This window comes from Schistocerca gregaria, chromosome 1 (assembly GCF_023897955.1).
Source record: "Schistocerca gregaria isolate iqSchGreg1 chromosome 1, iqSchGreg1.2, whole genome shotgun sequence".
NCBI lineage: Eukaryota > Metazoa > Arthropoda > Insecta > Orthoptera > Acrididae > Schistocerca > Schistocerca gregaria.
In genome coordinates this window covers 590167299-590182962 of record NC_064920.1, presented here as the reverse complement: position 1 = coordinate 590182962, position 15664 = coordinate 590167299, and the positions used below count along the sequence as shown (strand labels likewise).

Genomic DNA, 15664 nt, shown 5'->3' with positions numbered 1-15664 from the left:
ACTAATTATTCACAATGCATTTTATGAATATAATCCAAGTTTCTTTTATGGTGACTATTGGGCAAAATAAATGGACATACACCAAATTGTGCCTTATTCAATATGCATTGTATAGACTGCATTTATCCTGTAATAGACTGTAAACACAAAGTTAAGGAAGGAAGTAATGGAATAATATTATGAAACTTATGACTATATCCCCCTCCCCTTCCCTTCAAAAACAAGGTTTTCCTTTTAACTTGTCACCAGTCAGTGCATCAAAATCAATGGACCATTGGTGTAACATCCCACTTAACCCCCAAAAATTCCAGAACAAGTACTTTCAGCAATCAAGTTTAATTTAATACAGCTGGCTGTGCAGGATACATGTTCAATGTAATTAACAGCAAACATAGTATGGATGTGCAGTACATTTTCTTCACAAAGGGTTAAACATGCAGCGAGAATGAGAAACCCATACAAAATCATGGGCTTTGACACATTCTTGGGTTAAGGACAAGTGCTTTGCTCATTTGAATTAGGATTAAATGATATTCACACATCATTAAATTTTACATAATTTTCTCTTGGCATTTCCTCTTCCTTCCAATAAGGTTTAACTTTTTACTGGAAATTCATCCTTAAAAGGATAGTGCTTGTGATCATTCACACTGAAAGAAACAAAAAAGTATAAAAAAGTATGAACCACTATCAAATAACAGACATATACTATGCCAAAAATATAAACACAGAATGTACATACTCATTCAGATGACAGAACCTTCCCTTGCAGTCAAATGTATCTATGTATGCCATATCATCAGCTGAGAGCTCAAAGTCAAATATTTTGAAATTTTCTGCAATCCGCGATTTTGTCACAGATTTTGGTATGGTTATGTTGCCACGCTGAACCTGAAATTCAAATTTCCTTGAATAAGAGAAGATTAACTGCATGGTAGCATCATTAAACATGTCCCCTAATGGGACAATATAAAGCATAAAAGAAACCAGTTCCCTCATGCAATGAAAAGTAGGCAGGCATATAAAAAATATTGGCTGAAAGTTAGCTAAGAATTCAATATTGTGACGTGCCTGTATACTACAAAACTACAAGTACTCCTTCCAGGACTTTGAAATGTTGAATATATAATTAAGCTTACTTTGTTTGTTTAGTGATTTTTTGGAGAATTTTATTACCAGAGTAAAATTTCAACTACCATTAGCCACATTCTTCACTTTGTATATCCGTATCTGCGATGACACCTTATGATAAATGTGCATGCAGTATTATACATTATCAAATAACTGACCTGGTATCTCAATAATATCTGTGCAGTAGACTTTCCATATTTTGAAGCAACTTTCTTTAACTTGGGATCATCCATGAGCTGCGGATCTGTAGGTTTCGCCCATGGACGATCTGGCGATCCAAGGGGGCTGTAGGCTGTAATGACAATTCCTTTTGATTTGCAATACTCCATTAGCTTTTTCTGGTTGAGGTATGGATGGCATTCGACCTGCAAATAGAGGACCAGTTTTTTGTGAAAGGTGACACCTGTGAAATTAAGTGTTTCCTGAACACATGTAGACCATTCCTCTCACTGTTTTTGTAAAAATGCTTGTTACATAAATATTTTTAAAAAGATTTCATGACATTCAACATATTTTACAGACATTTATTTACAATATGAGTAACACAAATCAACTTATATTAATTATCAGTTTTCAGTTCATAAATAATATTAATGCAGTAGGTAACATTAAAAACTGATTTGTGTGTGTGTGTGTGTGTGTGTGTGTGTGTGTGTGTGTGTTGGATACATATATCTCCTAACTTACCTGATTTGTAACAGGTTTTATTTCAGCAATAGCCAGTATACGATCGGTTTGTTCCTCAGTGAAATTTGAAATACCAATTGATTTAGTAAGACCCAGTTTCACAGCCTTCTCCATTTCCTTCCATGTGTCAACATAATCAGCATCACTGTATAACATTTTTCCATCTTTCTTAGGAAACAGTTCATCTCCTTCCTGAAATTCATTATGAAGGAAAGTAAATGAATGAAATAACATGTTTATAAAGTTAAAATATGCACGATAAGTGGACTGTAAGGAAGCAAACTGTGGACAATAGAAGCTTTTAAAATGTCGTGATCACAGAAGAATGCACGTAACTAATGAGGATGTACTGAATAGAGCTGGGGAGAAAAATCTGTGATACCATTTGACTGAAAGAAGGGGTCAGCTGATAGAACACATTATTAGACAATTTAGGATTGGAGGGAAGTGTGGAGAGAAAAAACTCCAGAGGGAGAACAAGAGATGAATATGGTAAGCAGGTTCAATATTATCTAGGTTACAGTAGTTTTCAGAGAGTAAGAGCCTGACAAGATAGGCTAGCATGAAGAGCTGCATCAAACTAGTCTTCAGACTGAGGATGACCACCACCACCACCACCACGGACCCATAAGTTAGACACTTTCAGTTCTCAACGTAGTCTCCATTTAAATTTATAAGACATTGTAGTATCTAAACCAGATTCAGCCCAATTGCTAGCACCATCAATTGTTCAACCAAAGGGATTGCCAAATAACTAAGCCACTTTCCTTCAGCCACTTACAGGCAAAATAGACACTAGTCAATTTATCTAAAAATTAAAATCCTTCAGGCTGAAACCAAGTGATGTGCTCAGTTTTCATGTTTTATTACAGTGTATTATGCTCCTCTAATGAGATTAAGTATTTTCACAAAGGATATACTAGATCTCTAAATATTGTCTCACTTTAACTTGTTTTGAATGGGACAACAAATTTTATGAGCAAATTGATGGCTTGGCTATGGGGAACCCACTCATTGGAGTTGGGAGTTTTTATACAGAAAATCTAGAAGCAGCAGCCTTTCAGATGGCAAAGAAGAAACCCTCATGTTGGTTTTGGTATGTGATTGATACTTTCATCACACGGACTGAGAAAAATAGCTCCGTGAATAATCTCATAATTAAATGTTTCTCTGAGACAAAGCAGAAGAAATGAATTGAAATTTTTGCTGTGTCCTGAACTCAAACCCAGGTCTTCTTGCTTGCTAGGATGAAATGCCAACCTTTACACCACCGCAGGACAATGGTCAACACTGCTGCACAAATTACCCAGGTAGAGTGCCCACCCCAACATAAACTTTAGCTCGTATCATCTCCTTATTTTCCCTTACATTGTCACTACTGCCAGGGCTCTGACATTCTAATAGCACCCCAGTGTTCAGATGTCAGAGCCCTGGCAATAGTGACAATGTAAGGGAAAATAAGCAGAAGATATGAACTGAAGTTTGTGTTGGGGAGGGCACTCAACTTGGGTACTTCGTGCAGCAATGTTAACCATTGTCATGTGGTGGTGTAATGGTTAGCATTTCTGCCTAAGAAGCAATAATACCTGGGTTTCAGTCCCAGCCACAACACAAATTTTAATTCAGTTCTTCTGTTTTAATCACTTCTGAATAATATTAAAGTTCTCTATGGAGAAAAAAAGAGAAACTCATTTTGATTTTTGGGTGCACGGGTATTTCGAAAACATTATGGAATGTTATGCCATGAAATCAACAAGAAGCTCAGTCACATGGTTTGATACCTTCACAGAAAATAATCATCCCAAGCTGAAAGGAAGAGTGATAAAAACACTGGAGAAGTGGGCTAAAAGAAACTTAACCACTGCATATGGAAGATGCGTTTGGTCAGTTAAGAAGGCCTCCAGAAGAAACAAATATTCTAACAAATAGATAAATAGAAAGAACCAACTACAGGGAAAGGTTTTGTTCCATTTGTAAATACTGCCACAGGTCACATCAGCAAATTGCTAAGAACACACAATATTGATACAGTGTTTCCAACAACAAGAAAGGTGCACAAAAATTTATATACTACAAAGAAGCTATGCCTGCAGTTTGCAACAGTAAGAGTGTGTAAAATCTGTTGCTTGGAGTGAAGTGCACATAGGAACTAGAAAAAGATGCATTTAACTGCCTTAAGGAATGTAATAACAATAGTCACTTGGGAATACAAATTTCAGCAATATCACAAATGTTAGCCGTGACAGCCTTAATTTTATAAATCTTAACACTTTCACCACCTTTATTCTGATCTCATTCATGTAAAAGGTAATATGTAGTGCCTTTGATGCACATATTAATGAACAACTTGTTTGTATCAAAACAAAAATTCACTTGAGCAAACTATAAAATTACAAGACAGTTGGTGGCCATGAACTACCTTCAGGAGGCAAAATGCTTAGTACTGTCAAACATATGAAGTACACAGCACTAGCATAGCCTTCATAACTTAGTTCTTTCCTTGAGGAGGGAATACATACAGTTTGGGGAAGGTTAAAATCATTTTCCACTAGTATTGCTATGAGCTATAGCTCTCAACAAAACAATCCATCAATGGTGGCAAGTTACATCACTGGTGACATCAGAGTCACTAATTCACTGGAATTCATTTGCAAATCACAATTCAGTATGGATTAAATAATGAACTTACTGGTGATGTTCGTAGAAAGCAACTCTTTAAAGACTGTCCCAGATACCGATTCTGGAACAGTCTTCTTCTTCTTCTGACTAATCTGTACTGTACCAATGTAAACCTTATTTTGAACATCAACAGTTTGCTTGTGAGATGGTGAAGAATAAAGAATTTGTCAAGACAATATATGAGTACATTCTCCATTCTGTGGTTCTATTTATGGCCCTAATGAAAATCCCAAATTTTCCAATTTAGCCTGATTTTCAAATTTTTAATCTACCTGAATGCACCAATAACAATAACATCCTCATTTAAATTTCCTACATAGGTCAGACATATCCAGAGTGAAAAATGTGTTACTGAGGTCATAACAGCACCACTGGTCTACACCATCAGGTGTCTTCCTTCAATACTTAATATATGTGTTACAATGCTTCAAAATAATTATTTTGATGTTCAAAGTTCTGAAATTATGTTTAGTTGGAAATCAAGAGTCACTGCTATGAGAAACTGAGTGCAGATCTGAGATAGATATATATATCTATCTATCTAACACAGCTTTAAAAATAATGAAACGCTTATGCTGTTTACAGTAGGCCCAACAAAATTAGCTAATGACTGACCTACACATTCATATGTGAGGTGATAAAAAGCTTCGCTTATTTAACCAGTGCATCAGCAACTCCTATACACAGTCACACACAGCACTTAAAATTGTTAAAGCACACAACACATACCCACCTTTCCAGCAGTATTACACAAAAAAGGGCTGAAAGTTACACAACGTCCACATATATTTCTTTTAAAGAAATTTCAGCTCTACCTGCCAGATCACATGTTTTTTGCCCTGATACTTTATAGACAAAGCCAGCACTATTCAGTTTAGTTAACTATTGATATATTCTACCTACCTTGTAGCCCATTGGCCAGTGGATGAGATAAAGATCCAAATAGTCCAAGCCGAGATTTTTAAGCGTGTTTTTCAGAGCAGGGATAACACAGTCTGGGCGATGGCATGTATTCCACAGCTGAAAGATTTTCCAATGACTTTTAGATTATGTTTAATTTTACCAGATAATTGTATAATTTTAAGTTACGACTTTTGGTATAACAAATTCTTTTATGCCCACCTTACTGGTAATGTAGATATCTTCTCGCTTTACAGTGCCATCGGCTATCTTGGCTTTTATTGCCGCTCCTACTTCAGGTTCATTCTGATAAATAAAAGCACAGTCTATGTGCCTGTATCCAACATCAAATGCATGTTTAACAGCGTCTGTTACTTCACCAGGTTTTGACTATAAACATAAAGGCAAATAGTTTGATTAAATTAGGAACACTTTCAAACAGTTGCCACTATGCATTTGTCACCAATACAAACTGAAATACAATTCCGTGGGATTTAGTGAATACACAAACTTGGTGCAAAAATTCACTTCATATTTTAAAAATAGGTTGTCAAATCGTAGGCTCACACGCGGGGCATATACTAATGCATTATAATCTTACACCGCTCTTTTACTGCGAAACAGCAAGTAAACACAGACATGCGGTACCTCACTTGACAGCACTATTGTGGTAAAACTAACAATAATATCTGGTTCGAGCAGCGGTATTACTCACTTTCCAGGTGCCTAGGCCGAAAATAGGGAACTCTTGTCCGTTGTTGAACTTCACTTTCGGTACTGCCATTGCCGGTGCGTCTTTCCTTTCGTGATATGGCTGGGATACTGAACTTCTGACCAGCACCGAGCAGTTCCACAAGCGACAGCTAACCGGCACGTCACGCGCGCAACCATTTATAAACGCGCAACTTCTCTGCAGGCCTGCGCGCCACGTTACCCCCACTGCGCACCACATCGCCGGACGTTGTCAGCTATTGGTTCGCAGCAGCTTCGGCTTCAGGCAGGTGCTGCCAGCGGACTCAAGAAATTATTAGCAGGCTGTGTACTTTATGTTAATGAATGACGTTATCGCTGTTTTCATTGGCGCTGAATTTTACAGTTTTTGATGAGGTGGATTTACAGTTTGTCAGATTTCATGTTCAGTATTCTCTTACTGCCGTCATTTTAATAGCCAATACATAAAAAATCTTGCACTTTCACGTCGAAAGATAACTTAGCACTCTGCAGATTGGCAACCTCGTTAACAGATGTTGTAATACTACTCTCGTCTTCTCTTCAGTAGCTCACCGCTGAGAGAGCAACGTATTTTTTTATTATTATTATTTACACAAAAAACACAGCCGACTTTACAACGTTATGAAGACGGCCGACCACCGATACCGATGTGCTCTGCATACGGCTTATTTTTGTGTATTGTAGTACTGACTTTGTCAAGAGAAATAGAAATTGGTAACGTTTTGACTTCGATTGTTGTGAGATGTGCAGCTGTGGTAAAGTGCTTCCCTAGATGTCAAAAGACCCGCTGATCCGTCTATAAGCGAGCTCTCTTGCTAATTTGTTATTTTAGAACCGATAGTTACAGAGAGCGTGATTGTGTGAAGTCACGTAATAGGCTAAACTGTATAGACTACACGTTCTAGTAAAAAGTAGAGTGTATGTGCATTATTATTAAATACACAACATGTTCCAAATGCGAGACCAATACTATGCTCCAGGATGGGTAACCAGTAATCGCAACAGTGGTGTTACGACCTACATCACGGTATTCCGGTTCCGAATAGATGCAAACACGAACAGGGAAATTCTGAGGAAAGCCTGGATAATTTCCAAGAGATCTGCCGTCTATTCAAAACATTTTGAATCAGGGCACATACAGGTAATAACAATTGATCCTTTCAAAGATTTACGAGGAAATTGCCAGAGACACCCACGAACTCGATCATATTTACTTGAGGTCAAGTCCAAGAATTTTCTCCAGTCCACCACATTATTTAAGTAAATCTACTGTATATGAGTCTGGGAAAGACTAAAATAAAAGAAGAACCGCGAGAAGAAGATATTCGTAAGAGAAATGAAGAGTGAATTGCAGAAAATGCGTTTAAAAAATTAACAGATGTGTGTGGTAATATAGACACACAATCCAAGTTGACACTGCACGACAGCTGATTGGGAGCGGCAGTAAGTGGTAAAATAGCTCCTGTGCTAAATTTTACTCTCAATCAGTTTTGCCAGCATGCCAACACCTAAGTATATTTTAATTTGTTTGAATGTTCCATTCTTTATGTATTTTAACAACTTCGTCCTTACATTGTAGAACAAGGACAACTATGGGAAAATTTGTTCGCTCCTAATTGGCCTTCTAATGACAGTTGATTAAAGTATCGTAACGAAGAAACATACGCATCTTCCGTGGAAGAATCGGAGAGCTTTGATTTTTTAAAATTTTGCTGCACTCTCGCTTGCATGTTGTGCATAGAATATTATTTTTCTTCTCGACATCTTCCTGCATAACATGTGGCTCGGGAGACACAACACCTCTACCATTTCGGTAATTTCTAGTGCTGTTTTGTTTTTAGTGTTACGTACCTCAATTGGCAAAAATGGAGCCTTTATAGGATCACTTTACTGTCTGTCCGTCGGTCTGTCTGCCCTACTGTCAGAACCCTTTTTATCAGGAACGGATAGACTCATCAAGCTGAAATTCATATCACATACTAAGGTCTACAGCCTCTTGACAGTATAAAAAATTGAAGCTTTTAAGTGAATACATTCAAAAGCTACGACTTTGGTGTCACATATTTTGATACTCGAAAACTCACTGTTCAAAACCTATACAGTAGTTTCTGTTGACTTAGAATCATGAAATTTATCAAGAAACAAGGATTCACAGTACAATCAAAGGAAAAAAATCCTAAAATTGTGAATCTGTAATTATGTCACATGAAAAAGAACTTGTCACTTCTTACCTGTCTGACTATCTGTTAAGCCTCTTTTTTCTCAGGGGTGGGTAGAAGTATCAAGTTGAAATTAATGTCACTTACTGACATCTGTGGTCCTTTGCTGGAGTAGCAAAAAATGGTTCGAATGGCTCTGAGCACTATGGGACTTAACATCTTAGGTCATCAGTCCCCTAGAACTTAGAACTACTTAAACCTAACTAACCTAAGTACAGCACACACATTCATGCCCGAGACAGGATTCGAACCTGCAACTGTAGCAGTAACGTGGTTCTGGACTGAAGCGCCTAGAAGCAAATTTATCCTTCTAAGCCAATGAAATCGAAAGATACCGTCACTTATGTCACAAATTTTGATACTCGAAAACTCACTCATTAAAATCTGTAGGGTGCTTCCTGTTGACACAAAATCATGAAATTAGGCAAGAAGCAAAGTTTCAAAGTACAAGCTGTAAAAAATCTGAAAATTTTTAGTTTGTAATTATATCACACAAAAAAAACATTTCTCATGTCATTGGTATCTGTTGTTAAAACTGAAATTAAAACATTCACTAAAGTCATGGAATCCCAGGGACCAATATCTTGCTAGTACCAATGTCGATAAAAAGGAAAAGTCATAGAGATTACTGATACCAGCAGTGGATGCACTGTATATACATAATGAACTTTGTATGGGACCCTTAGTGAGCGAGTTCTACTCGCACCTGAACAATTTTTAGCCTTGATCATAACTTCCATGGTTGTGGAAATCCAGTGTGCAATGAGGAAAATTGTAATAAAATTCTTTTTCGCTGAACACCAACTCCAACAGCATCCTCCTTCATGTCAAATCTACCATCAATGAAACTTGCTTTCACACACACTATTTGTGTCCATGGACAAAGGTTTGACCAACCTAGTGAAATATGTCAAATTGTTTGGGAAGAAACTGCAAAAAGGTGGGAATTTAAGGAGATTGGACCTGGATAAACTGAAAGAACCAGAGGCTGTGCAGAGTTTCAGGGAGAGCATAAGGGAACAATTGACAGGAATGGGGGTAAGAAAGACAGTAGAAGAAGAATGGGTAGCTTTGAGGGATGAAGTAGTGAAGGCAGCAGAGGATCAAGTAGGTAAAAAGACGAGGGCAAGTAGAAATCCTTGGGTAACAGAAGAAATATTGAATTTAATTGATGAAAGGAGAAAATATAAAAATGCAGTAAACGAAGCAGGCAAAAAGGAATACAAACGTCTCAAAAATGAGATCGACAGGAAGTGCAAAATGGATAAGCAGGGATGGCTAGAGGACAAATGTAAGGATGTAGAGGCTTATCTCACTAAGGGTAAGATAGATAGTGCCTACAGGAAAATTAAAGAGACCTTTGGAGAAAAGTGAACCACTTGTATGAATATCAAGAGCTCAGATGGAAACCCAGTTCTAAGCAAAGAGAGGAAAGCAGAAAGGTGGAAGGAGTACATAGAGGGTCTATACAAGGGCGATGTACTTGAGCACAATATTATGGAAATGGAACAGGATGTAGATGAAGATGAAATGGGAGATACGATACAGCGTGAAGAGTTTGACAGAGCACTGAAGGACCTGAGTCGAAACAAGGCCCCCTGGAGTAGACAACATTCCATTGGAACTACTGACGGCCTTGGGAGAGCCAGTCCTGACAAAACTCTACTATCTGGTGAGCAAGATGTATGAGACAGGCGAAATAACCTCAGACTTCAAGAAGAATTTAATAATTCCAATCCCAAAGAAAGCAGGTGTTGACAGATGTGAAAATTACCGAACAATCAGTTTAATAAGCCTCAGCAGCAAAATACTAACACAAATTCTTTACAGACGAATGGAAAAACTAGTAGAAGCCGACCTCGGGGAAGATCAGTTTGGATTCCGTAGAAATACTGGAACACATGAAGAAATACTGACCCTACGACTTATCTTAGAAAAAGATTAAGGAAGGGCAAACCTACGTTTCTAGCGTTTGTAGACTTGGAGAGAGCTTTTGACAATGTTGACTGGAATACTCTCTTTCAAATTCTAAAAGTAGCAGGGGTAAAATACAGGGAGCGTAAGGCTATTTACAATTTGTACAGAAACTAGATGGCAGCTATCAGAGTCGAGGGACATGAAAGGGAAGCAGTGGTTGGGAAGGGAGTAAGACAGGGTTGTAGCATCTCCCCGATGTTATTCAATCTGTATATTGAGCAAGCAGTAAAGGAAACAAAAGAAAAATTCGGAGCAGGTATCAAAATCCATGGAGAAGAAATAAAAACTTTGAGGTTCGCCGATGACATTGTAATTCTGTCAGAGACAGCAAAGGACTTGGAAGAGCAGTTGAATGGAATGGACAGTGTCTTGAAAGGAGATTATAAGATGAACATCAACAAAAGCAAAACGAGGTTAGTGGAATGTAGTCGAATGAAGTCGGGTGATGCTGAGGGAATTAGATTAGGAAATGAGACACTTAAAGTAGTAAAGGAGTTTTGCTATTTGGGGAGCACAATAACTGATGATGGTCGAAGTAGAGAAGATATAAAATGTAGACTGGCAATGGCAAGGAAAGCGTTTCTGAAGAAGAGAAATTTGTTAACATCGAGTATAGATTTAAGTGTCAGGAAATCATTTCTGAAAGTATTTGTATGGAGTGTAGCCATGTATGGAAGTGAAACATGGACGGTAAATAGTTTGGACAAGAAGAGAATAGAAGCTTGCGAAATGTGGTACTACAGAAGAATGCTGAAGATTAGATGGGTAGATCACATAACTAATGAGAAAGTATTGAATAGGATTGGGGAGGAGAGAATTTTGTGGCACAACTTGACTAGAAGAAGGGATCTGTTGGTAGGACATGTTCTGAGGCATCAGGGGATCATCAGTTTAGTATTGGAGGGCAGCCTGGAGGGTAAAAATCGTAGAGGGAGACCAAGAGATGAATACAGTAAGCAGATTCAGAAGGATGTAGGTTGCAGTAGGTACTGGGAGATGAAGAAGCTTGCACAGGATAGAGTAGCATGGATAGCTGCATCAAACCAGTCTCAGGACTGAAGACAACAACAACAATGTGTGGAGGCTCTAAGGCCATCATAAAGGATAAATATGTTTGTCAATTTGTTTTTGGTCAAACAACTTTCGATGAGCAAAAATATTTCACACACACACACACACACACACACACACACACACACACACACACACACTCCCTCACACACACCACTTTCTTAGTCTCTATGACGAAAATTATTTTTTGTCCGAAAATGCACACGATATTATCGATTACGTAAAAATAAATCTCTTCACTCCTTAGTTAATACTGTTCTTTTTTACCTTTTTGTTGTTTGAAGTGAAGGTCGGTAGACTTCTGGCGTGCTGAAAAACGTTTAATTTTGGTTTCTATAATCTCAGGGAAATTACTGTCTTCTTGTCTTGCGAGAATATTCAGAATAGTTTCATTTCGTGTGTATCACATTGGCAACGTAAGGAAAATATCTAATAAAGCAAAATCTGTAACATTTATAAAATGGGGAATGATGATCGTTAATGTGAAATAAAGCAAAAATGCCATATTAAACAATTCTTATTTAACGAAAGAAGCTTTTTATACAGACATCTCGCATCTCATGCATTAATCTCACAGTTCTGAACAAAACAAAGAAGTTTTTGCCATATTCCGGTGAAATACTTAGAAATTACAATGATCTTAGCCTGACTCTGGAGCAAAAGAAAAAGTATTCATAGTAAAGTCATTTAAGTAATCGCAGTTGTAGATAATAATGGCACAATTAAACAAATTCCTAACAGGAATACAATTTTAGTTCTTTTGAACAAAATAGAAAAAAATAAATCTGACAACATAAGATGCTGTAGGAAAGGCGTGCGACTAAAGAAGAAGAGAGAGAAAAGACGAGCACGCATTCTTATATAGAACAAAATACAGATGATAATGTTACAACGCTCTCATTATCCTGGGCGTACATATTCACTGACTTTCTGCGCAGTTCATTGACTCAGTGATTCAATTATATCTTTAATTCTTGATATTTCTATAGGGAAGGAAAATAGTATGTTATTACTTGGCGGGCAGGTCAAAGTATTACACACTATCGGGAATAGCTACAAATACAGATAAAGCATTGCTAACATTGATTGGCACTATATTTATAGTAGAAGAAGAATACTAGACGTGGGCCCAGGGAATGGTTTAAAATGAAAGGGAAGTATACACAATTAAACTTGTTGAAAGAATGGCTGCAGTCAGAATCTGATGATTACACCAATTTCCTGGGAATGCACAGCGAAAATTTTAACAACTTACTTCCAACGTTGGAACTGACATGGCCAATCTGAACGTAATAACAGTTTTAGAAACAGTGTCAAGGGAATGTGGAATGCTTAGGCAAGATACAGGAAAAACATCTTTCACCTTTTAGTTTAAACTTTTTATTTAAAGAACACCCAAAATTTTTAAATAAGAAAACATTTCCAGTATTTTAATAAATTTCATAACAGGATTTAAAGAATTTGAATAAAATAACTTGTAGTGTAATTACATGTTTGCTCAAGCACTTGAGAAGGGTTTATAATTGCAAAGTTTGAGAGGTTCCATGCATTTGTGGGTTAAATTATTATTATTATTTTAGTGGTAGGAGTGGACTAGTACAATTTTTGTGTCAAGTGTTATATGGGGTTTTCGCTGTTATATTTTTGTTGTCGTTGATGTTCCGTGAATGAATTTTCTCTCGTAGCAGGGCGCGACTGCTGTCGAACGCATCTCAAATAAATAGACTGCACACAATGGAGCAGGATCAGGGTAGTAACAGGGTTGAACCAGATGAAGAACTGTTGAGTTTTCCTATGGGATGGGAGGTGTGGAACACAGACGTTAGAGGCGAATCGGAGGCAGACGGAGAACAGGAGGATCTGAACGGTGAAATCAGTGAGAAAGAAGGGGAGGTAAAACTGAATAGGCGTGTGGCGACTCTTGTTTATATAAATAAGAACACAGATGAGAACATACCGAGGAAAATTCGGCCTCAACAGTATAACAGTGCTCAAGTGTCTAGAGTAACATCAGCAATTGCTGAAGACGGGCTAGCCATCCTAGCACCTTGGAAGTTCTTAAAGGAAGTGTTAACCGCATAAGAGGAAAAAAAAAAAAACAATTTAAGAGACTCTCTAAAAATCTGTTTTCAAATCCTTTAAATCTGCCAATGAGTTCAGAATGTTTAGCGATGAACAAGCAACAGGACATTTTTTTAAATGTATGAACTATTTAAGAAAATCAGTCATTTAAGGGAAACCATCAACAAGTTTCCAAGGCAAGCTTCCTATTGTGTATAATTATTTTAAAATATTAAAGTATCAGTGATTCCACCACACTTAATAAAATCTTACAATCTCTTTCAATTAAGCAAACAAGAAAATTTTTAAGGTATTAACCATATTAAAAAAACCTTTGAGAGACACTCCCATATGTACAATTGTTTTAAAACATTAATGTCTCAGCGATAACACCACACTTATTAAAAGCTTACGATTTCTTTCATTTAAACAAACAGGAATATTATTTAGGTATTAACGATCAAAGAGAAAAAACAACCATTTGAGAGACAATTTTGCAAATATACATCAAATGCTTTACATAACTCTTGATTCAGTGAGCCGCTGTGGAGCTATAATCCTTGAATTGTCGCAAGCCTGAGCGTCTTTCCACACCTCAGACCGGCGTCATCGTCTACAAGGCATGACCTCACCACAGCAAAACTAAAACACACTAAGGCGTGTGTATGACTGGTTTATACTACTCGTCCAGAAGTTGTTTTAATAAATACGTGGTGCGGGGGGGGGGGGGGCGTGTTAATATAAGTCCAGTGCAAAATAGCGGTCAGTTCTGGAGAAGACAATAACTTGCAGAGTTCAAGCATGGAGTTTAGGGATACACACCAATTACCTCGGAGATCCCAGGAAATACACTCCTGGAAACTGAAATAAGAACACCGCGAATTCATTGTCCCAGGAAGGGGAAACTTTATTGACACACTCCTGGGGTCAGATACATCACATGATCACACTGACAGAACCACAGGCACATAGACACAGGCAACAGAGCATGCACAATGTCGGAACTAGTACAGTGTATATCCACCTTTCGCAGCAATGCACGCTGCTATTCTCCCATGGAGACTATCGTAGAGATGCTGGATGTAGTCCTGTGGAACGGCTTGCCATGCCATTTCCACCTGGCGCCTCAGTTGGACCAGTGTTCGTGCTGGACGTGCAGACCGCGTGAGACGACGCTTCATCCAGTCCCAAACATGCTCAATGGGGGACAGATCCGGAGATCTTGCTGGACAGGGTAGTTGACTTACACCTTCTAGAGCACGTTGGGTGGCACGGGATACATGCGGTCGTGCATTGTCCTGTTGGAACAGCAAGTTCCCTTGCCGGTCTAGGAATGGTAGAACGATGGGTTCGATGACGGTTTGGATGTACCGTGCACTATTCAGTGTCCCCTCGACGATCACCAGAGGTGTACGGCCAGTGTAGGAGATCGCTCCCCACACCATGATTCCGGGTGTTGGCCCTGTGTGCCTCGGTCGTATGCAGTCCTGATTGTGGCGCTCACCTGAACGGCGCCAAACACTCATACGACCATCATTGGCACCAAGGCAGAAGCGACTCTCATCGCTGAAGACGACACGTCTCCATTCGTCCCTCCATTCACGCCTGTCGCGACACCACTGGAGGCGGGCTGCACGATGTTGGGGCGTGAGCGGAAGACGGCCTAACGGTGTGCGGGACCATAGCCCAGTTTCATTGAGACGGTTGCGAATGGTCCTCGCCGATACCCCAGGAGCAACAGTGTCCCTAATTTGCTGGGAAGTGGCGGTGCGGTCCCCTACGGCACTGCGTAGGATCCTACGGTCTTGGCGTGCATCCGTGCGTTGCTGCGGTCCGGTTACAGGTCGACGGGCACGTGCACCTTCCGCCGACCACTGGCGACATCATCGATGTACTGTGGAGACCTCACGCCCCACGTGTTGAGCAATTCGGCGGTACGTCCACCCGGCCTCCCGCATGCCCACTATACGCCCTCGCTCAAAGTCTGTCAGCTGCACATACGGTTCACGTCCACGCTGTCGCGGCATGCTACCAGTGTTAAAGACTGCGATGGAGCTCCGTATGCCACGGCAAACTGGCTGACACTGACGGCGGCGGTGCACAAATGCTGCGCAGCTAGCGCCATTCGACGGCCAACACCGCGGTTCCTGGTGTGTCCGCTGTGCCGTGCGTGTGATCATTGCTTGTACAGCCCTCTCGCAGTGTCC

General features: G+C 39.1%; 1 protein-coding gene across 1 annotated transcript; it reads right to left on the bottom strand.

Moving 5' to 3' along the window:
* Positions 1-317: 317 nt before the first annotated feature.
* On the bottom strand, positions 318-6657 carry LOC126357545 (aldo-keto reductase family 1 member B1-like). Its single transcript, XM_050007466.1, has 7 exons — positions 6113-6657; positions 5620-5787; positions 5401-5517; positions 1819-2010; positions 1290-1496; positions 743-891; positions 318-650 (listed from the first exon to the last, which is right to left on the bottom strand). The coding sequence occupies exons 1-7, from the start codon at positions 6347-6349 to the stop codon at positions 596-598; spliced, it is 1125 nt and encodes a 374-aa protein (XP_049863423.1). The 5' UTR covers positions 6350-6657; the 3' UTR covers positions 318-595.
* Between the last annotated feature and the right edge of the window lie 9007 nt (positions 6658-15664).